Source organism: Syngnathoides biaculeatus, chromosome 2 (assembly GCF_019802595.1).
Source record: "Syngnathoides biaculeatus isolate LvHL_M chromosome 2, ASM1980259v1, whole genome shotgun sequence".
In the NCBI taxonomy this organism is placed as follows: domain Eukaryota; kingdom Metazoa; phylum Chordata; class Actinopteri; order Syngnathiformes; family Syngnathidae; genus Syngnathoides; species Syngnathoides biaculeatus.
The window spans coordinates 573,446-594,647 of NC_084641.1; the positions used below are offsets into that span (position 1 = coordinate 573,446).

Here is a 21,202-nt window from a genome sequence, read left to right on the forward strand (position 1 = left end):
ATTAACCTAAAAAAAAAGAGGCACCATAGTCCTGTGCAGTAGTGTTAGGGTTATGTGTGTGATTTTAAAAAACTTTTGTGGCACCCAGAAGAAATGGGTCATAAGAAGAGGTCCAGTTTTCCAAGTCTACATCACTCTATCAACAAAGTACTGACGGTGCTCTGGTCATTATTGGACTGATACCCGAGTCTGCAGTTCTTATATATTTCTTGTTGTAATCATTTGTGTCTAACCAGAAATATTTGCGCAATAATCATTTGCAAGGCAGTCTAAACCTATAGAGCCCCTTGGCTGTGTTTTAACTCTCCTTTTCCTCAAAACAAAAGAAAGAAGGACATAGTCAGTAATCTGTTTGACGACCAGTTGAGGTACATTTTCAAATCAATTTTTTCACTGCCTTATACTTGTTGACAGTATAAGATTATGAACATTTATCTCATGTTCAAATTTCCTACTTGTAGTTGGACACATTTATTAAAATCGCACAATTCCAATATTTTATTTGGCTGTGTTTAAACTACAGTACCTACCTGTGTCTAATGACTTGAAAAATGTTAATGTTTTATCATCATTGCTATACATTCAGCAGTAGAAACACCACACAGACACTTTTATTACATTGAAGAGTTTGTGGGTTTGTTCCCAGTTTTATCTAGACAATTTTGTTGTTTTTTTTCCATTATGTGCAGCATGTATGGTAGTAGATTATTTTTAATTTGATTGTTAGAAGCACTCCATAAATCACAACAAATGTTAACCCTCCAAACAGTCATCCATCATCTGGAATGTTTAACTTTTGTAAGGATTCAGAGACAAGACCTATACCAGATGACTTGTGGCAATAGGCAGGTACTCCTTTGACAGATCAACCAATCACTGGACTGACATATGGTGACAGAACCCCTTGCACCAACTGGCAATTAAAATTATTAATTAACCTGAGGTGGCCCAGTGATGATGACTATTATATTATGATGTCAAGTCATGATGGGTAACTTGCAGTGTAATAACCCATTTTTTGTTAGGTTTAACAGGGACCATGGTAGATACAAACAAGTTCTACAAAATGGAAATCTGCCTGGAATCACTCCAGGAACTGAGGAGGCCCACACATACAAAGCTCCCACAGTTCCCACATCTTAAAACAATCAGTGATAAGTGTTTTGGTTTAATAAAGTGGGACAGCTCTTGACTTACTGAGTTTGATGTTGTTTTCAGGGCATGGCACAGTTCTGACGGGCTCCTGCGGATTTCCATGTTTGGATGTCCGGATCCTTGGAAGGCCTGATGCTGACAGCTTTGCGAGCCTCGTGCCACTGGGGTTTTCCATGCCTATGTTGGTATTGAGAGGGGCAAGAGACGGGAAATGTCAAAAGCATTATTCATGTTGATTACGTTGTTAACAACACATACAACAATGATTGTATTTGCTGATGCTGTCGTTGGATACTACGATAATGCATATCCAAGCTGTCCATTGATGCTGCCGGACTGAAGGTTATTGTATTGGTGGCAAACACATCGTCTGTAGTGGTAATGAGGCTGTGCCCTTCAATGTTTGATTTCAAAATCAATACCTTCACAACTGCACTGACTCCTTGTTCTGCCCATTAGTTAAAGTCTAAGTCTAAGAGAGGGGCAAGAGTGAGGGGTTCAAAGCTGATCTTGACAGCCGCCTCTCCATCTTTTGGTCAAGTTCCAATGCAAGCAACAACGTTTAGGGTTGTTGTTTTTTTTGCCTTGGGAAGGTCCCAGTGTGTTATTAACTGCACACTGCCATTATCATGGCAAGATATATGTTAGTGACAAGCTCTAGGCGCTGAACCCTCATTTGCCATGACTGTAGTAGGGGCAATCTAATGGGTGAAGGCTGACAATCACTAATTATGCTAAGTGGGACTGATAGCGATCCCACATACATTCTCAGAGCCCACATTCCTGTCAGTCTCATAATGATTTACAACAGCACACAAAGGGTCACTCAGTGAGGCCACTCACTGTCTGTTTACATGCCATGCCATTCAGTACAAAGTGAACCACGATTGACCAGATTCTCCCGCAGGTTTTTAATACATTTTGATATTGGAGGGTTAGCTATATTATAGTGAAAACAGAACCACAGAATAACATTACACAGTGAGTCCAGAGGTACGGTATGTAGAGAATGACAAAAATGTATGTGATATTGATTCTTTATAAACCACCACAAAGCTTGTATTTTATTTTGTTGTATACATTACTTAAATATAGGCATGCCGTATTTTTCTAGGTATCTAATTTCAAATTGAACTTGTCAACAACATAAAAGAATCAATAGCTGGAGGAAATTGCTTGTACAATATTACAGTATAATGATGTCACAAACAGCCTTCTGAGGAAAACGATAACTGAGATGTGGCCGGCGATAAAAATTACTTTGAAACTCCTTTTCTGTAGTAATACTGTAAAAAACTGAAATATGAAATTAATAAATAATACATTAAACTTAAATACATTTAATTGAAACCTTGATTATATTATTTCAAATCGACCTCCCAAAATAATTTTGTCTATTGTTTTAAATGGTTGCAAGTCTGTTCAATATCCCTAATGACAGCCTATTGTGAAATTTCTTTGGCAGACATTACATTGCAGCTCTAAATGGCAAATTCCAATTAGATGCCCATAGATATAATTGGCCACCTAATCATCTGTACAATTTACATGACACATCACAAAATGGCTGTTCACACTAATGGAACATGCCAAATCTGCGCATTTACACAGTCCAGACATGGATGCGTATTTGACTTTTATCCACATTTGGAAGAGACCTTATTACAATTTTCATTCAAGTCCATGTTGTTGCATGAGTTGAAATTGGATCTTAGCTAAGAACATAATAACTACAAATGTTTGTTTACTTGAAGGGAGTGAGTGACAGGAGTAGATTAGGCTAGACAAAACACTCTTACTAAATTCCTCTCAACACAATCTGCTGACAAACTGGAAACATGTCATTTAACCGTGCACATGGCACGCTGCCATGTTAGTGTGACTCCGGAGAGAGATGACAAAGTAGCACTTTTTTTTTTTTTGGGGGGGGGGGTGGTGGGAGAGAAACAGCCACACCTACCTGGAGTGTTGGCCGCTCAGCCACAGCTGACCCAGGTCAGCCCCCGTAACGAAGTGGGGATCCGGAGACAGGCACTGTATATGGCGTTTATCTGTCGATGTTTTGTTACATTGCAATCCCCACCTGCTGTGTGTCAAGCGACGGTCACAGCGTTTGTGATGGTGGCGAGACACACACACACCGTCGTCCTGCACCTCCTTCACGTCTCCCAACGTCAACGAGGGCAAAGGGGTTGAAGAAGAGAAAACGGAAAATTGCGTGTAGGTTCGGGGGGGGGAAAAAAATCGCAAACAATCCAGGAGACTTAAGTGTGGCCGTGGCCCCTTCCTTTGCTGCATTAATATGTATATACCACGAGGCACCGCTCCAAGCTTGCATATAAACACTCCAAAAATAGCCAGAAAAGAGGCGTAAATCCTCCACTCCTTGAGTAAAAATATTGGAATACCACCGGATGGTTTATTCAGGCAGTGAAGCAAAATGGCGACTTTATAACGAAGGAGGAGAGCAGAAAAAAATCCTTGCGCTGGCTGGATCTTAAGGGAGCCACCGAATGATGATACGTGCGCTAATTTCGACACTTTGGGGGAGTAAAGAGACACAAAGCGGAGGAAAATCAACAGAAACGCCGACGGCCGGTCGCTTTTTGGCCACTCCTCGGCTCCTTACCTCGGGATTATTTTCGCTTTTAATACGGATATGATGTCTCGGCGACGGCGGCGGCCGTGTACACTGTTCCACGAATGTGTGCTGGGTCACACGCTTAGCTAAGCACGCCAACCTTTTGACACCGGCAACAGCACTCAAGGCGAACTTGGCTTCAAGCTTCTCTGAGTTGTTCTTCCCATCCTTTCTTTCCGATATGGAGGCGCTTGATAATAGAGCTTCTTCCAGCGGGGGTAAAGTTGCTGCTGTGCCACCGGCTCTTCCGACGTAACGGCGTTCGCGCCTGACGTTAAACGGCCAGGGCTTCTAAATCCTTGCCAACTATTCCAGCGTTTTTAAAACAAAAATCATTTTATGTTAACATAGTCACTATTAGCATCTAGTACGGCAACTCCCTTAATCTAATCTGATTACGGCCATTTTTAATGATTACTTCGGATCTTTCACGGCTTTTTTTATGTGGCGGTGTGCGTGTAGCCAATCACAGCCTTCCTCATGACCAAATTAAAATAAAACCCACCAATATAGTATGGATAATATCCCTACAATGACAATTTATTTCATTTGATCGTAGGTATTAAAAAAAAGACACCCTCAAAATGCAACTATTTCCCCCCCGACCAAATGCTGCAGCTGTTTTTTGACATTTCCCATTTTAACCCAGCTAAAAATAACAACTGATCGCGCATAGGGCGTCTGTGGATGTTATGAGGAATACTAAAAGTGAATCAATCGGGTTACTAAATTCAGTAATCGTTTTTTTTTTTTTTGGTTTTTTTTTTAAGTCTTTGATTGGTGCCAGTCGGCACCTCATGATCTAATAGTCCAGCTGCTATTAATTACTAGGTTTTTTTTTTAAATCCATTGCCAAATAATAGGCAATCGTTTGGAGCCATGACGTCAACATTGTTCTCATTGTTGCCAGGAGAGGGCAGGAGACACTTAATTTTCCACATCTGCTCTCACAATCTCCCTCACGCGAGAAATACACTGGGAAGGGCTTTTATTGGTAACTATTACATAAACATTTGTCAATTCTTTGTTTTGGTCATCACTTAGTGACTATACCACTTATTGTGGAGTGACATTCTTCAATGATGGGCATTTTGGAGCTACTGTATCTTTTTTCCTATTTGACAGCATGGGGAAGCACCGTTTGTTTTTGTGTGCATGAACCTTCCACGAAGAGGCAGTATTGTGTTGTAAAAATGAAGCCAAAACGCGAAAACATTGAAACCACGGCAAGACTATGACCACAAATCCATTGAATAATCTGACAGCGTTTTAAGTATGACTTATTATCGCAAAAGAGTCCTCATTCTCTTACTGTTGTTTTAATGTAAAATTTCTATATTAAGCATACTCTGTACATATTGAGAACATCAAAAATTCATCACTCTATTACTGAACTCATCACTATCAGTAATAATCCAGGTTTGTACGAATTGTACAAGTATCATAGTTGCATATTTAAAGGTCAAGTGTCATGAAATGGATGATTTTTAGTATATTAATGAAAAAGCGGCAGCCGGTATGGACCCATCCGTTTTTTCACCACAAAACATGATTTTGACATATATGGCTTTTTGCAACTCCCGCCATGAAAATCCTCCCGAGCGATTTGTTTTCGACAAGAAGCAGGAAGTAACGTACGGGGTAGGAGCGCCCTCAAGCGGACTTGTTTCTATTAGTTTTACCTGCAGGAAGGTAGTTCGTTGTTCCTTCGTGTTAGCTAAAATGCCGGCTTGTTGCATTGCTGGATATTGCTCGAACACCCAGGAGGATGGATTTACGCTTCATAAGTTTCCAAGAGACCCAGTTCGTCATGAAAAATGGATTGCATGGGTGCAAAGCACAAGAGCTTCGTAGGTTCCGAATGACAGGTAGGTGTGTATGCAGCTACTAAAAAAAATTATAGTTTGGGCGGATCATGTAATCCGTCTCTCATAACGTAACAAAAGGTCCGCGTATGTATGACAGGGGTGCTAAATATTTTGATGTGCGCATCGGACGGCTTCCGTGTCGGGCTCGCGGACTGCGGCGGCTATGAACAACGCTGCCGGCAATGGCGCACACAGCCGCGTGCGACGACAATGCCCTAAAGCAGCCCAGCTCAGTGCTCTGATAAGCCAACTAAGCGCCGCGATGAGCCACCACAGCTCGGTGCCACAATGAGCCACCCCGGCCGAAACCGTGATCAGCTTGCTGCACCCTGGCCGCGGCGTTGTGAGTGCTGATGGCTGAGTATGCTACATACTGTCAGACTGTCGGGGAGTCTGTTGTTAGTTAGAAGTGATCCGCATCTAAATATGGCTGAAAACATTCGGGTAATATTGCCCCGGACCATTCACTTGAATGTGAGATGTTGTCTTCTTCGGAAAGCGCTTCCATGTCTGAAGGGGCGTGTCCCAAAGTTGGGGCCACAGCGTGTTTTCAATGGCGAATATCCGGGGTGACATCACGGACAGTAAATGCAGCCAATATGTCGACCACTTGGATGTCGAATGAGACTTCTGCAACTTTGCACATGGATGACGTGCTCTCCGCTCATATTTATTTTTTTTGTGTAGACATTGAAGTGAATAATGTTCTATGTATTTTTCATTTCAATATCTATTTTAGAATGTTTACAGGGATGACACTTGATCTTTAATATATTCTACCAGCATGTAAAATATAAATCTTTGTTTTTAATTTAGAATGCATTTATATCCCTCTGTTTGGCTCTTTGCTTTAAACAGTATCGAGTTTATATGTGAATATTGTGGTGGTGACAATTTAGTTTTACATCACATAATGACTAAAGTACAGTTACCAGTCTAGCTTTCATTTTAGTGTGAGTCTTGGACCAGATTGGATTTGGTTGTGTTGGTGCACCTCATGTGGCTGCTGACTGTAAAACATGGCAACAAATTATAATGTGGGTAAGAAACACAGACACAGCAACCTCTCAGGCCCAACTCAAATTCCTCTGAAAACTCCATTTTGTTGATTCGGAATCAATATTTCCCCACTGCTGAGTCGCACTGTTGACTACATTCACACCCACACATTTGAAGAGAAAAAAAATACAATCTTGTACAATAACCTGGTTGCTAAATATGCATCCCCTCAAACTAATGACTGAGGCCGCAGTGGCATCTGGAGAAAAAGAGCCCCAAATCATCATGCTGCCATCACAACCGGTCTTCTTTTGGTGAACCAAACATAATATGTGGTCATGGCCAAAAAGTTCAATCTTGGATCACCACATGCTTAGGATATTTCAAGTGTGCTTTTGCAAAATGCAGTTTGCCTTGGATTTTTTTTTTTTTTTGTGAAAGAGGTTTCATTGTGCCCCACTACCCCACAGCCCAGAAATATAAGTATGAAGAAGACACGTAGATTGTCACGTGTCCTAAACAGACAGTATGTGCCAGAAATTCCTGAAGCTCTTTCAATATTGCTATTGGCCTCCTGGCAGCTTGTCGTTTTTTTCTTGTCCTTCCTTGGAGGGATGTCGAGTTTATGGATATGTTATGTCTGTCTTCCCTGTATCCCATGGCATGTTGGAGATTCTTTTGTGCCCCCCTCCTGACAGATATCTCTGAACAATGAGATCCCTCTAATGCTGTAGAAGCTTAATTTGCTTAATTTTGAAAACAACCACATCCCCAATTATGAGAGGGTTTATTATCAAATTTTATTCTTCTCCTCTGTAAAAGATTATTTAAATTTAGTTTGTACATTGTATAGGTTAGATCAAGCAAATGTTTTTAAATGATTTATCTTGGTCTTGTTTTATATATATATATCACAGAGATTTGCCAATTAACCAGAGGTGTGTAGTCTTCTTGTATCCACTGTATCTTTTCATTCCATAGCATAAAAGAGAGAAAGTGACTGAGAGAAAGAGACAGAGATATGACTCATACCAATACAAGGTCAAAATTACTTTGAGTAGTTTATTATATGAAAAAAAAAACCTAACTTTTCACCTTCCCTCCAGCAGTGGTTTTCAAACTGGGGGGCATGCCCCCTAATGTGGGGCCGGCATTATGATAGGAGAGGCCCGATTCTGTTATGAACACTTCATTATTAAGTTACATTCAGGAAATGGAGCTAATTTGACTTAGTTTTACTTTACACACAATTCCACACCGGCCACTGAAATTACTGCAGGAATTCAAGACATTAAATAATAGCTGAAAAAAATGTTTAGGTTTTTGTTTAATCTGGGTGTCTTGGTAAATTTGCAATTGTAATTTTTCAACTGGAGTTATGTTTGTTGTTCATGTTTTTGTTCATTCCCAAGAAATTATGTTTGCAAGCTACGTGTATGCACATTTATTGAAAAACTGTGTGGAGGGCGGGGCCGTCAAAAAATGTTTGTGAACCACTGCTTTACAGCATTTCAGTACATAGAGCATACAAATACCGTGTAAGTACTTCAAAAATAATACAGTAAGTTGATTTTCCTTTTAACAGTCAGTCACTTGCAGTTGGGTGCATCTGGCTGTGAAAGGCCAGATGGAGCAAAGTCATCTGAAGTGTTATTTGTTGGAAGTTTGTCTCTTGATGTATGCAAATGTATCTTGCTCATCATCAACGTCCGCTTCTTTCTAATACTCACGTCAAATGGGCTCACTCGAGTTAGCTTTTATCTGTGTAGCTGTCACATTACTACACAATTTTGAAGCTTTCAAAAGTGTCACATGGGAATAGAGGTGTCTAGAATACAAGTGGATGTTTTTCTCCATTTGTTTTGTGTTTGCCAGGGAGATAACTTACAGAAATGAACACAAACAATTCACAAAACAGTTAAATGCTGCCTATGTAATAGGCAAAGCATAAATGGGCCTTCTTCCCAACAAAATAGCGCACTTCAATTTGTCTTACTTATCCCTAACAGCTTGTCCTCATTGTGTAATTACATTTCAATTAAGCTTTATCAAGCGTAGACAACCAGATCATCACATTATACGTGCATGTCCTTGGAATTTGTCCCATGGAAACAACACTAAGATTCTGTCAGAATACACTCTTTTATAGCACATTATTTTACAATCCTCAAATGTACTTGATATCGTGCCTAACTATATATTAACTACTGTAATTCAGTCACAATATAAAATGTCAGATGGTAATACAGTATCTGCTACCAGTCATCCAGCTGTGATCTCAAATCCTGAGAGGAAAATCTGCAGTAGTTTGTGCATGGGGAATGGTCTCATTTATATACACATAATTTAAACCAGGTTCTCAAGGTGCCTGGCTTCAAACATTAAAATTCATGTAAAAAAGTGCAATGAGTAGTCACAAAACACAACTTTAGCTACATAATTAATACGATGAAAAAGTGGGAGCAAAATGTTTTGTTTAAAAAAAGAATGCACTTTTGATTTCCAGTCAATTCAAATGATACGGACTAGCTGGGATGGACTTTCTAAGCAGACCTAGACCAGTTTCATACCTACATCATCAGCTTGTTATCGTTATGTTATAGTTGGTACCCAAGGCCTGAGCGGGGCTTTGTCTCTCGTCTCGAGGTCTGGCAAACCAGCATTGGATGATAATCCATCAGACTGGTTGGCATGTAGTCAACAGGCTTGTCCTAGGCTTGATTCTCCACTCACAAATCTGAGGACAGAAGCCCCTCTGTGGCTCCTGCAGTTTTCATGCCAAAAGGACCACATGATGAAACTAAGAGAAGTTTCCAAAGGAGGCTGCAGAAAGTAAAGAGAGAAAACAAGCACTTATTGTTTGACAAGTATCACTTTAATGTCTTTTTTCAAAAACATATAACAGACATACAGGTATTATAGTTTGTGTAGTGTTGTGATTTTTGTTTGAATTTTGTGAATTGTTGAACTAGGGTGACTGTGGCCACTTATGCTCGTGCTTAAGTCTGCACTTTTTTGGACAGAAATTTCAGATTTTTCATTGGAATCAAGAAATTAAAAATCCCCATGTTTCGTTAATTCTACACACAATGTTCTTACTTTTGTAAGTTTTGGAATGCTTAAATGAGCAAAAAAAAGTTTTTTTTAAGTGAATCCCCATTTCTAGTGGTGGATGCGTTTCAGACTCATAAAATCCAGCAAATTGTGAAAATCTGAAATATAAAGAGAACATATGGAAGACAATACCTTTCTAGGAAAAAAAATTTTTAAAACACATTTTAGATGTATTCGAGCACAAAATGTACAAAAAATACTGTTCGCATTTTAGCGCCTCTGAGTTAGAAATCCAGTACATGTGCCTTTAAGAGACGGAGCCTGGTAGTCTATAAGTGTCTGGGTGTGAGCTGTGGCTGACAGCAGTTTCTGGGGGAGTATGCTTGTTCTGTTCTGGTTTTAATGTTCTTCTGGCATTCAATAAACACCTATAACATGGATGGGCTACTGAGGCTCTGCTTTTCTACACAAAAGGGAATTACAGTCAGTAGGTTCACTGTAAGAAAAACCAAAAAAGACTACTTAAAAAAAATTCAATTTAGCTGTGGCATAAAGGATGAAATCCAATAAGGCAGGAAACAACCGATATTTTATTTTTACCCCACCAAGCTTGTGCTTGAATGCCTACTACTACAGTACACAAAAGTAGATGGTGACAGCATGCAACAACGAGCTTTCCCCCTCATTGTCATTATCTTGCTCTCAGAAAAAATAGATGAAACCGGCCAGTTTCCCTGACGACGAGCCAACTCCTGACATCAAGCATCATTAGGCGGTTACACTTTCCTCGCCTAAACTGTTGGCTTTTTCAGCTGCAAGATCTTCTCTCCAGATAGCCTACAAAGGCGCGCCACCTGTTTCCTGGGCGCAAACAGATGCAAGTGTGGCACTCGATCAAACCTGAGCCACCACACACGGAGACAGAAGATTGAAGTGGCTGGGAATATGACTAAAGGTGCGTGAAGACGCAGGAGTAACACTTCTCTGACGGAAAATGATTTAAATGAGCTCCCAATGGGTTCCTCATATGGCACAGGAGGAAATGAGAAGAAAGGATGCACAGAAACCAGCCACGTTTTTCTTCTCGTTTCACACTTGCAGCTCATATGTTCAACTGTCAGGTAAGCAAACCAAAACTAACTGCAGGAAGTGTGAAAATCTTGTTTGCCTTTAAATAATGCAGGCGTCAAAGGTGGCATAGGGGGGTATGTAACAGTCATCTGGGGTTACCTAATTACAAGTGAGACGCTGAGGCATAGCAGATGGCTGCATACAAAGACAGACATTGATGAAAATTTCATGTGTTGAGCAGGAAGGAGGAACTGACAGTTTATTCTAATGATAAACCAATAAGCATGCGATGAGGAAGAGGAGGAGAACGCTTCATCCCTGAGTGATCTCCGTTCTGAATACAGCCCCAAGCCTTTTGCCCCATCCGCCCAACACTCCTAAAGCTCTCCAGATGTTACAGCAACCCCTGCAAAGCTCGCATGGCACCAACAGAGCTAAGAGGCTTTGCTCGGGGCACCGTAAGACTCCCCTTTACCTTTCACCGCACAGTCGACACCATCCACTAAGCTGAAAATAGAGTACAAGGACCGTGGAAAGTGAAGAATCTGAAAATACATGCGTGAGATCCTGATGAAAATATGTGAGGCAATAGATTTCTAACAACAAAGTGATGAAAGTACTGCAGTAAAGCCTGAACAAATGTACTTTATGTATGGTCGCTTCCATACATTTGCATTCTACTTTGATGCTCTGATTTAAATTTTCCATACATATACATTTTCAGCTTGCCAGAGGAGTATCGCTTTTTTTAACCATGTCCCAAATCTTTTGCGCAAAGTTCTGTTAAAAAGAAAAGTTTTTTTCAACAGCAATATTTCCACCCAATCTTTCAACTCCTGCAGACTTCACATTTTCACACGCTCATGTAGATGCAAAAGATTCAAAGGGTTGTCAGTTTCCATGTCATTTTCACAACAATGTTTTTTGGGATCCTTTCCTCTTCTCTTCTTGACGTTTGATGTGAAAATCAAGCATGAGTTCATTCTAGCCTCAAAATTCTAGAGGAAATTTGCTTCAACAACCACTTGACATCGATCATACAAACTATGGTGAAAATGTTTTTTTTTCCCCCCACACAAAGAATAGTGCATTTTCTTACCTCTCAGGAGAATAGCATTTTTAATTCCAATTTGCTGTACCCCAATTAGTAGGTTAACTCGATATCGACTGTGAAACATTATTACCCTGCTTCTAGCAAGTGTGCCTGTCACAGACTGATTAGCACAAAATGGAAGGCGTAGACACCCAGCCAGTGAATAAATACGCTGTCAGACAAAGTTTTCTCTCTCAGCACTCCATTATTATCTGATGTGTCCATTTCTCCTCATCTACTTTTCTGTCATACGACTCAAATCCAATCACAACTGTCTCTTTTATTCTGTTCTGCCTAGCTGCGTAATCAAACGTCACCCCACCTGCAAAGACCAGAGTCAAACATTCTTCATGTTTGAGCGTAACACGCAGTTTCACAAGGAAATACAAAAGGTATCCATAAAAAAAAGTTATTTTAAAAAGATAACTCAATATAAGGAGCTATTGAGATTTTGCCTTTTCACTCAGAAAAAATATTGATTTTTCAAATTTATTGTATTAGGTAGATGCTTTGTTGTTGTAAATGCATAATGGGCAAACTCTCACACTTTGTTTTAAAAATGTAACTGCAAGCAGACAATGTACATTCAAATAACAAATTAGATGAGATTACTGAGAGGGTGGACAATGACAGGGTGGACATTTTAGGCACTTCATGTGCTATTGACCAAGAGACAAGATTTAACTTGCTCTTTGACATTTAATATCTACAGAAGGATGTTTTCATGAAGTTTAAGAAGCTACTTTTAGAAATGTCCAATTAATTAACATCACTAGCTATTTTTTACCCATTGTGCCTTTATTTTTGTTTGAGTTGCTGTCCAACATAATTTAAAAAGCTCTCAATTCAATACAAAAATGTCAAGTCAAACAACAGTTCAGTTCAGAAAATATTGATCGATTGTTTAATTGTGTTAGCCTCCAGTTATTTCATACAAATGACCGATTGTAGTTTTTCCCCAAATCTAATAGTCAATTATTACCACTAACTGGAACTGCTTTGTACCAGCAGTGTGTTAAGTTAATACACAAATCTATAATTTGATCTCAATAACAAGTGGTTATATGAAATGTAACTTTTTACTCTGCAGTACTGGCGCCCCTTTTGGCCGAATAGCATGGAATTAAACTTAGAAAACTACTGTCCTGCACTATAACAGTATTATGCCCAACTAGAAGCCAAATGACATTCACTTGTAGACACGTGGACACTACCAGTAGCAAATAATGCCTACTAGAAGTACGAGTACTAACTAAATAACACTACTAGTAATTCAAAGATAAAAAAATAGTGCTAGTAACATGCACGTACAAGGACATTTTTGTAGGAAGGTGCCCAAGCCCCAAAAAGGGGAACCCATTGACAATATTATTCATAAAATTAGCAAATAAAGAGCAGGATATTTTAAATGGCATACAAAATTTTAAAAAATAACATGCAACGTCTGCTCTAAGCTATGTGGGGGGGGGGGGGAAACAACAGGAATTTGACAACGAGGTAAATACTTTTTCATGGCAGCTCAATTCAAGACATCGTTCATTTCATATCAGAAACCTACTTTGGGTAGTTAATGTTCAAAACAGTCCTATTATTATTCAAATAAAAACCCAACAGACAGCTAAATAAAAGCTAAATGTTTGCATGAAAACATCTCCCTGACTAAAGGTGACTTATCTGTCATGATCCTGCCGCTCCAGCACGAGCTGTGCGGGTGCCTGCGCGGGTGCGCTGATTGAGGCGCACACCTGCGCAGGCACCCGCACAGCTCGTGCTGGAGCGGCAGGATCATGACATTATCCTAAAGAGGGTACAGTTTTGGCCTGGATGCTGTCATCATACAAAATGTTTGACAGATTTCTATTGTTCAAAACTTTATTGCGAGCACTCATTGGTTCCACTGCAAATTCTTTGTGTCAAAAAAAGAAAAAAAAAAAATCACAATTTTAAATGAAATAATTGAGCACCATTAGCGATCAAGCAATGTACGTACCTGACTTGTAAGGAATCCTATACTTTGCTTGTCACTAGTACACAGTTGTTCTACTAGTGAAAACAAAGAGCATTCTAGTATTTGGGTCTGAAAGTGGATAACAGCGATATTAAATAAATCCACAGCTTTCCACAGTAAAGATCATTGGTCAAAGATCAGAACACTCAAAGGTAGCAAAGTTTTTTGTTGCCAGGATATTAGAGAAAACAATGATGAACTACAGGTGACACATTATTGCAAGCAAGTCACTGCTGGATCCAATCCAGCTGTGATTAACTGGGTCATTTCATTGATGTCTGGCTAGTAAAAATGTTTACTAAAGCTGTGATTCCGAGGCAGGGCGGCAAATTAAGTGCTGCCTGCCATCGATGAAAGTGCACGCTGCCTCTTCGATGTCTATTTCAAAGTTTGTCACAGCAGGCACACCTGCTGTCAGGCTGTCAATTTAGCCAAGCTAAATCAAATGTGACTTTCTTTTCCCGATCCCCCCAAACATGATTATTTTGGTACTTACTTCGACTGAGGAGCTGAAGGTTGCGGACCTCTTCTCGAACCTGAAGCTGCAATACTTGCTGGAGGACTTCCTGTCTTAGGGTGTCCTGCACGATTCCCATCCTCTGGAGCTTCTCCCCGTTCAAACGCAGCAATGCCCGTCCTGCCAAGAGGAGATGGGATTCTCGTTTAACAAAGGGTTGAAAGCTTAGAGCAGTTTGGAGTTAATGTGTTAGTAATTAGAAGAAAGTCATAGTAAAGGAACTCACGTGACATATACTGCACAACTTAACTCATATTGTTCTGTTTTATATACAACAACTAAAGAAAACAATTCTGACTGAACAGGGTTCATATGCTCTGAAATATTTTCTGATAAAAGGGAACTACCAGTTGTTCATTCGATGACCGATTCTCCAAAATTAGCTACGACTTACGGCAAACCTGTTGAATAAAACTAGTGGCCATGTTTGTAATTCAGCCTCGAGATTTACCACCCAATCCACACCGACACTACAGATTTCCAATTAGCGTCAGAAAAAAGCCTGGAATGAGGAGGAAAGCATCCATTCTAGGTCAGACATATTAAAGAGCTGACATTTAACACAGGGGAGGCACTGATTTAACAAACCATTTCCCACATCGAGCACATTTTACAAGCAGGCTGCATTCACATTAGCATGTAGGGGGTTAAAAAAAAGTGGTTCCAAGCAATCGGCACACTCACAGATGTTACAACAAGCAGCTAATGTCCTTCACTACAGACAAAAGAATCCATCATACATTCCATAGGTATGATAGTCGTTAATCATATAGTTCAAGTCTCATTTTTTATTTCCGGTCTGCCTGTCAGTCCAGGTAGTGCCAAAAATCCCGATAATAGAAGAATTTTCTGCAATTTACGGAAGATTGGGACCATGCCCGACCAAGAAATGTGAAAATCTGTGCATATTTGAGTTTAGAATTGCCATAAGGGTGAAGTGGGAAAAATTCCCCCAATAAGCGTGGAGAGTGATGAAGCTTTGCCTGTGCAGACTTCTGGTTCTTCCAAGGGTTCAAGTGGAAGACTAAGATACATGTGTGGAAAGTGAATCATTCGAAGCCCAGCTCTTGGAAAACCTGTGGTTTAACAACAAGTTGAACTTTTAACTTTTTCTGGTCCAGTAAACAGACAAAATTGTCAAATTTGGAGTAAATCAAATCCAGCAGAAATTCTTCAGCATGACCTAACTCTGCGATGGTGGTAATTTTCTGTACTGTGTCCAGCATTTGGCTGATTGAACCATTGTTCTTCTACAATGCATCCAGCACTTTGCTAACTGGACCATTTTTTTCCTCCCACGATACATCCAGAAACACAAGCGCAGACACCATTGACATCTATCCATCCAAATTCCATCTTAGCTAATGGGCATGTCATTATGAAATGTCAGCAGTTAAGCAAAAAAAAATAAAAAATAAAAAAAAAAAAGCAATGATTCAGGTAATTTCTCCTCTGCCCCATTTTTGACCTTGTCAAATAGAAATGGCCTTGGTCAGTAAAAGGTGGCCTTTGCGTGTGGATTTTGGGGCTCCTACTGTACTCTTCTGTTTAGCTTTAAAAATAATCTTTACAATCAAATCATTCAAGAAACAGTTTTGACTGAATTTTGCTTACAAGTCTATATGACAGCTTTGCAGACTATGGTCATAATCTTTTCGGACCTCCATTTCCTGCCTGGAAGCACGCCACTGTTTGCAATGCCAAATATTGATGCACATTTCACATGCTAAACATGCTTCAATGGTGAATCAATTCTATTGTGTTGGTTGTGTAAATAGAAGCTGGCCACCACACAGTAGCATCTGTTTATTCTTTTACAGTTTCTGCTTCTAACATTTTGATTTTACTTCCCAGCCCATATTGTCAGTGTGATATGCAGCAAATTGCAACTGCGCAGGTGAATTCGGTTTCTGGCACACAGTGCGAAACAAGCCAATTCTGTAATAAAACAACTATAATGTATTGATTTTCTGCATGGCATTCAGTCGCATACACACACACACACACACACACACACACACACACACATACATATATATATATATATATATATATATAATATATATATATATATATATATTTTTTTTTTTTTTGCACATAAGATTTGTCGACGTTCACAAAACTCTAACCAACTTCTGCTTTCACACCCTTTCCCACCCCTGCATCCTTTTGCGTGTGATTGCCGAGAAGCACAGCAGTACGTCCTAGAGACACAATGCCCTTGCTATAAGCGTGCATAAATGAGACAAAGCAGTCGAATGGAATTCAAATCAATTCTCCACAGATGTGCTACGGGTCTCATTAATTGATTGCGAATTGGGAGAGTAGCTCTGTCAGAAGAAAAAGACTAAAACAAAACCTGCTCAATAGAGATCACTACTCTCAATTTGGCTTCAAAACAAATGGTATACCTGTACTAACACTTTCAATGGCAAATGAAACTCCCCCCCACCCCCACCAAAAAGGCCTTGCAAAAATCATGAAAATAAAGATAAGCATATCCTCTAACCTCTGCTAGTGTGGCAATTCAAATTAGATGTTCACCGATGTGATTATATCATGTTAAGTGCTTTTAATTCGTCATTCGTATCAAGACTACAGCAGCATTTGCATTCAATAATATAATAGTATGCTTTCTACACTTAAGTGTAATACAGAGTACTGCAAATTCTTTACAATGAGTCTTTTTCTCGATCATCCTTTTCTGACACATATACACCTGATATACTGTAGCCATCCTATATTATAATCCGATCAAATAGATAAGATAAACAGCATAGAACGTATCCATAACTGCAGAAATAGCTTGGATTCAATCCTGCCACCAACATGAGGCTTCATCTCAAAGTGGTTTGCGTTGCTTTGTGTTGTAGCTTTGCAATGGAATCACTTGAAGATCGTTGGTCTATAATAGTGTCATGTTCCAGTTTTTCTGACAGCGTGATTTGACGTGTTGGTTTTTATTTTTTTGTGTTTCCATAGTCTCTGTGAGAAACTCTTTCATTGCACCTGCTTTCAGTTATCCTCAACTGGATTTTTAGATGCAGCTAATGTGAAAGGACGATGCCATCTGATTGTAGTGCTTACGTCCATGGTCTCAAACGTTCTGGAGTATTTCTGATTCCTCGTATCTTTAATCTGTGAGCATTTACTGATTATTTGTATGTTGAAAAATACAAGTATTTCTTTTAGTTCATTTTTCTAGTGTTTGTAGTTTCCCAGTTCCATTGCTTTAGAGGTCCTCCTTCCACTTTAGCTGTGACCACATCTTTGACTTAGTTTTGTCGTCGATAGTTGTTGTTTCGTGTCAAAATTTGTCATCGGTTTCATTTTATGTCACATTTCTCATGTTATATGCATATGTGCTATTTTTTTTTCTAAAAGAGTCAAAATTCAGTGTTTACACTGGCCTGACAAGTAGCCTAGTCTGAACAAAAACTAATTCAATGAAACTTACCAGGTCAAAAATATGGCATATTTTTGAGGCTACTTAAAGATGAATTTTCTTTAACTAAATATTATGTGGAATCAATAGAGATAGAGTTTTTTTTTTTTTTTTTTAAATGGATGGCTGTGGTGCATTCTGGCGATATCTGTGAACAAAATTCTGACAAAAATTGAAAGTAAGATTTCTAAGTCCTGACCAAAAAAAAAAAAAATTGGGCAGAAGTTCCCCAAGGGCGAAGCCCAGATTTTTTTGCCCCGCATCCCCCTGTCACTGCATAGCACAAAATCACATTTGTCAGTAAAATATGCCATCTTATCAAGACAAATGAATTAAGTGAACTATTCAGTAAAAAGACATCTAAAATTGTCCTTTTCCCCACATTATACATATTATAGTATAGATATGGAATTAACACGAAAATATATCCTAAAATTTCTACACCATACAGCAAAACATGTTAAAGAAGTTGATCTGTAGTAATTACTATTAACATTTAATATACAACGTGTATATATATATATATATATATATATATATATATATATATATATATATATATACACACATACACACACACACACACACACACACACACACACACACAGTCACATTTGAAAAATGTACAGGTGTAGTCAGTCATGCTCGCAGATCAAATTGCAGGTGTAATTAGGGATGGCCTTAAAATAACTTACTGGATTAATATAACCCAACTGTAAATTAAAAACAAAATAAACAGTGTTGTGATAAAAGGATTAAATAAAATCACTATGAAAAATCATGTCCCACAATGTTGGAGTGCAAATTAAATAGCGACCCTGATCTCCTCGGGCAGTTTGTTCCGCTTAGATGGTGCGGTTTACAGAGAGACTCAGAGCGACGTGATTACGTTTGGGTCACCGAACAAAAGATGATACAGGAAGAGAATTCATCTCGAGGCTGTTGCTCAGATCCAACACCCCTCAGTGAATGCACAAGTGTGACAAGCATAGGGCCGAACTTTAACATGTTTCCATGTGACCAGGTTGCAAGAGTTTTCCCCTTCAACTTTGTTGTGATATGCTTCGGTAATTATGAATAACCTCATCTTTCTGAAGCCATTTAATGTTTTTCCTTTTTAATAACAACCCTCTGTGAGGTCATCAAGCAAGGAGCAGAGTGGGGGATGATAAGACCAATGAGTCCAGACCCGCTCATGAGACCCTTGGAGCTATGTAATTACCCCTCACGAGATGTATAAAGTATCTAACTACAATAATGACCTAACACTAGAGGCTTTAGTGTAAACGTACAATATCGCCAAGACCTAGAAAGCGTGACAGTGGAAGTCCAAAGTCAAAGTCATGTTGAATGGATTCTTCGATGTAGGGCTGGGGCGTCATCCACTGCGCATTCTTGCTACAGGGCCAGAGTCCGAGATCTTGCAGCATTTATTTCGTTCAGTGCCCAGGAAGAGATTAAAGGACAGGACAACCCACGTCTGCTTCACCACGACAATGCTTGAGCATCTAACAGTTCCTGGCAGAAAGGCGAATAGCCATGCTAGGCCAATTTCCTGATGCACTAGTGTGATTTTGACCTGCCTCCCAAAATCAAAAAAAGGGTCATCAAGGGCACCTGTTGTGAAGATTTGGATGACATTAAAATGACCGTGATTACAGAGCTGTGGAGGATCCAGGAAGAACATTTCCAAGTGTTAAAGTACGTTACTTCAAATGGGAAAACTAATACTTTATAGCTTTCATGACAGCAGTCCTAGAACATTTTTGACACACCTTGTACGTGTCTGCATAAGTGAGGGATTGTTTGAATTTGGAATGACAAATGACCCCGGATTTTTTTTCCCTCTGCAGTGTTCTTCACCAAAAATAGTCTGCAGTTTTTTTCTGATTACACATGAATGCCTTTTCAATCTCCTTTGGAGAGATTTGGCCTCAAACAGTCTTCCAGTTGAACAAGCTAAGCTGCAGAGCTGCAAACGCAACTAAGCTGTGCAACCACACACCTTAAAATAAAGCTTGCAAAGCGAGATATGCCAAGCCATTTATTTCACTAATTTACAATGTCTGACTAAATGGGAACATGACATTAGATTGAAAAACGTCATGACTGTACTTAAATTGGTAACTTCAAGTTATTAAGTGCAACAAAAAAAACGGGAGTACCTGTGATGGCATGATGAGAGAAGGCTTCTACGTAAGTCAAGTAGTTGTGAGGACAGTGTTTCTTAAGCCACTTGCAGACATCCTGCTGAGTCCACAGCACCACAGGTTTGGACAGACTGGACAACGTCGGGCTAGTGTGATATACGGTGAAGGCTTCACCTGGATGCAGCTGAAAATAAGCAGGCAACATACGGTTAATAGCGGCGTGCCGTACAGTGCTATAAGAAATCGAAGGCCAGGAAAGCACATTTGTGGAGCTAAGATGACCCTAGAGGACTTTGAAATTTTGCTTTGTTAAAGATAATGCTCAGTTTGACTGACCTCTCACTTAAATCATATACATAGTTTGTTTACATATCCAAATTACAGAACATCCATCCATTTTCTATCATGCTTCAAGAGGGTGAACTGCAGTTAAGTTATTGCAGGCTTAGAAAATCATCTTCCAATTCTCCCTCTTCGTAATATTGTACATTCTGATTTGCACATAAAATCCATGGATTAATGTTCTGAATGAGCCGAAGCGTAAGACAGGAGAGAAACACGGAACTACTGCCAAAAACTCTACTCCACTGCTGACGACATGTCATGGGGATTATTGATGCCGACATGTCACGCAAACTAGCATAGCGTGCACGGACTCTTGTGGCTTGTCATAAAATGTTGACCCATTGCCACTTGGCAGAATGTGTTTTCAGTACATGTCCGTACATTTCAGTACACATCCATATTAGATGCCGCCTTGCACATCCGCTTTCATCTCACCAGCCCGTGGTAATTGGGGCTGTGTATCAGATTAAGTTCGGCCTTGTCCGCTCTGCTCCAGAGTAATTGATTATTTATAAATACGCAACTTCATCTATCAATTTATCACTGGCTGCAATTAAGATGGGAAAGGTGGGGAAAATTTCGTTTTAATGCAAACAAGGGAGTGTAAAAATATACCCTCGTTTGAACCCTCCACCACCTCTCAGCAATGAAGATGCTAAGTATGGAAATGCATTCTCACCTGATGCAAAAATCCCCTTAATGAACATTAATTCATTCAGAATTCAGAGATTAATTATTTAAGTAACAGAGGCATGCGACTAAATCCCTGGCAATCATCTGCTATTGTTTACATGAAATACATGGAAAATATCCTCCACTATTTCTTTCCCTTTGTCTTTATTTCGACAGAACCCTC

At 39.5% G+C, this 21,202-nt stretch overlaps 2 protein-coding genes across 6 annotated transcripts in view; both read right to left on the reverse strand.

The window, feature by feature from the left end:
* Positions 1 to 4,258, reverse strand: part of znf512b (zinc finger protein 512B) — a 29,409-nt gene extending 25,151 nt beyond the window's left edge. The window contains exons 1-3 of one of the 4 annotated variants that reach the window (XM_061811532.1): positions 3,785 to 4,258; positions 3,116 to 3,695; positions 1,198 to 1,332 (exon numbers count right to left, since the gene is read on the reverse strand). In XM_061811532.1, coding sequence (XP_061667516.1) covers positions 1,198 to 1,330 — 133 coding nt within the window. In that variant the 5' untranslated portion in view covers positions 1,331 to 1,332; positions 3,116 to 3,695; positions 3,785 to 4,258. Of the gene's footprint in view, positions 1 to 1,197; positions 1,333 to 3,115 lie in introns of all 4 variants that reach the window. The other 3 variants (XM_061811552.1, XM_061811542.1, XM_061811560.1) reach the window with 3 other exon arrangements.
* A 3,463-nt stretch (positions 4,259 to 7,721) lies between these two features.
* samd10b (sterile alpha motif domain containing 10b) overlaps positions 7,722 to 21,202 on the reverse strand; it is a 56,544-nt gene continuing 43,063 nt past the window's right edge. Inside the window, exons 3-5 of one of the 2 annotated variants that reach the window (XM_061811572.1) lie at positions 20,017 to 20,185; positions 14,386 to 14,526; positions 7,722 to 9,486 (exon numbers count right to left, since the gene is read on the reverse strand). In XM_061811572.1, coding sequence (XP_061667556.1) covers positions 9,464 to 9,486; positions 14,386 to 14,526; positions 20,017 to 20,185 — 333 coding nt within the window. In that variant the 3' untranslated portion in view covers positions 7,722 to 9,463. The remainder of the gene's footprint in view (positions 9,487 to 14,385; positions 14,527 to 20,016; positions 20,186 to 21,202) is intronic. The other variant, XM_061811581.1, reaches the window with a different exon arrangement.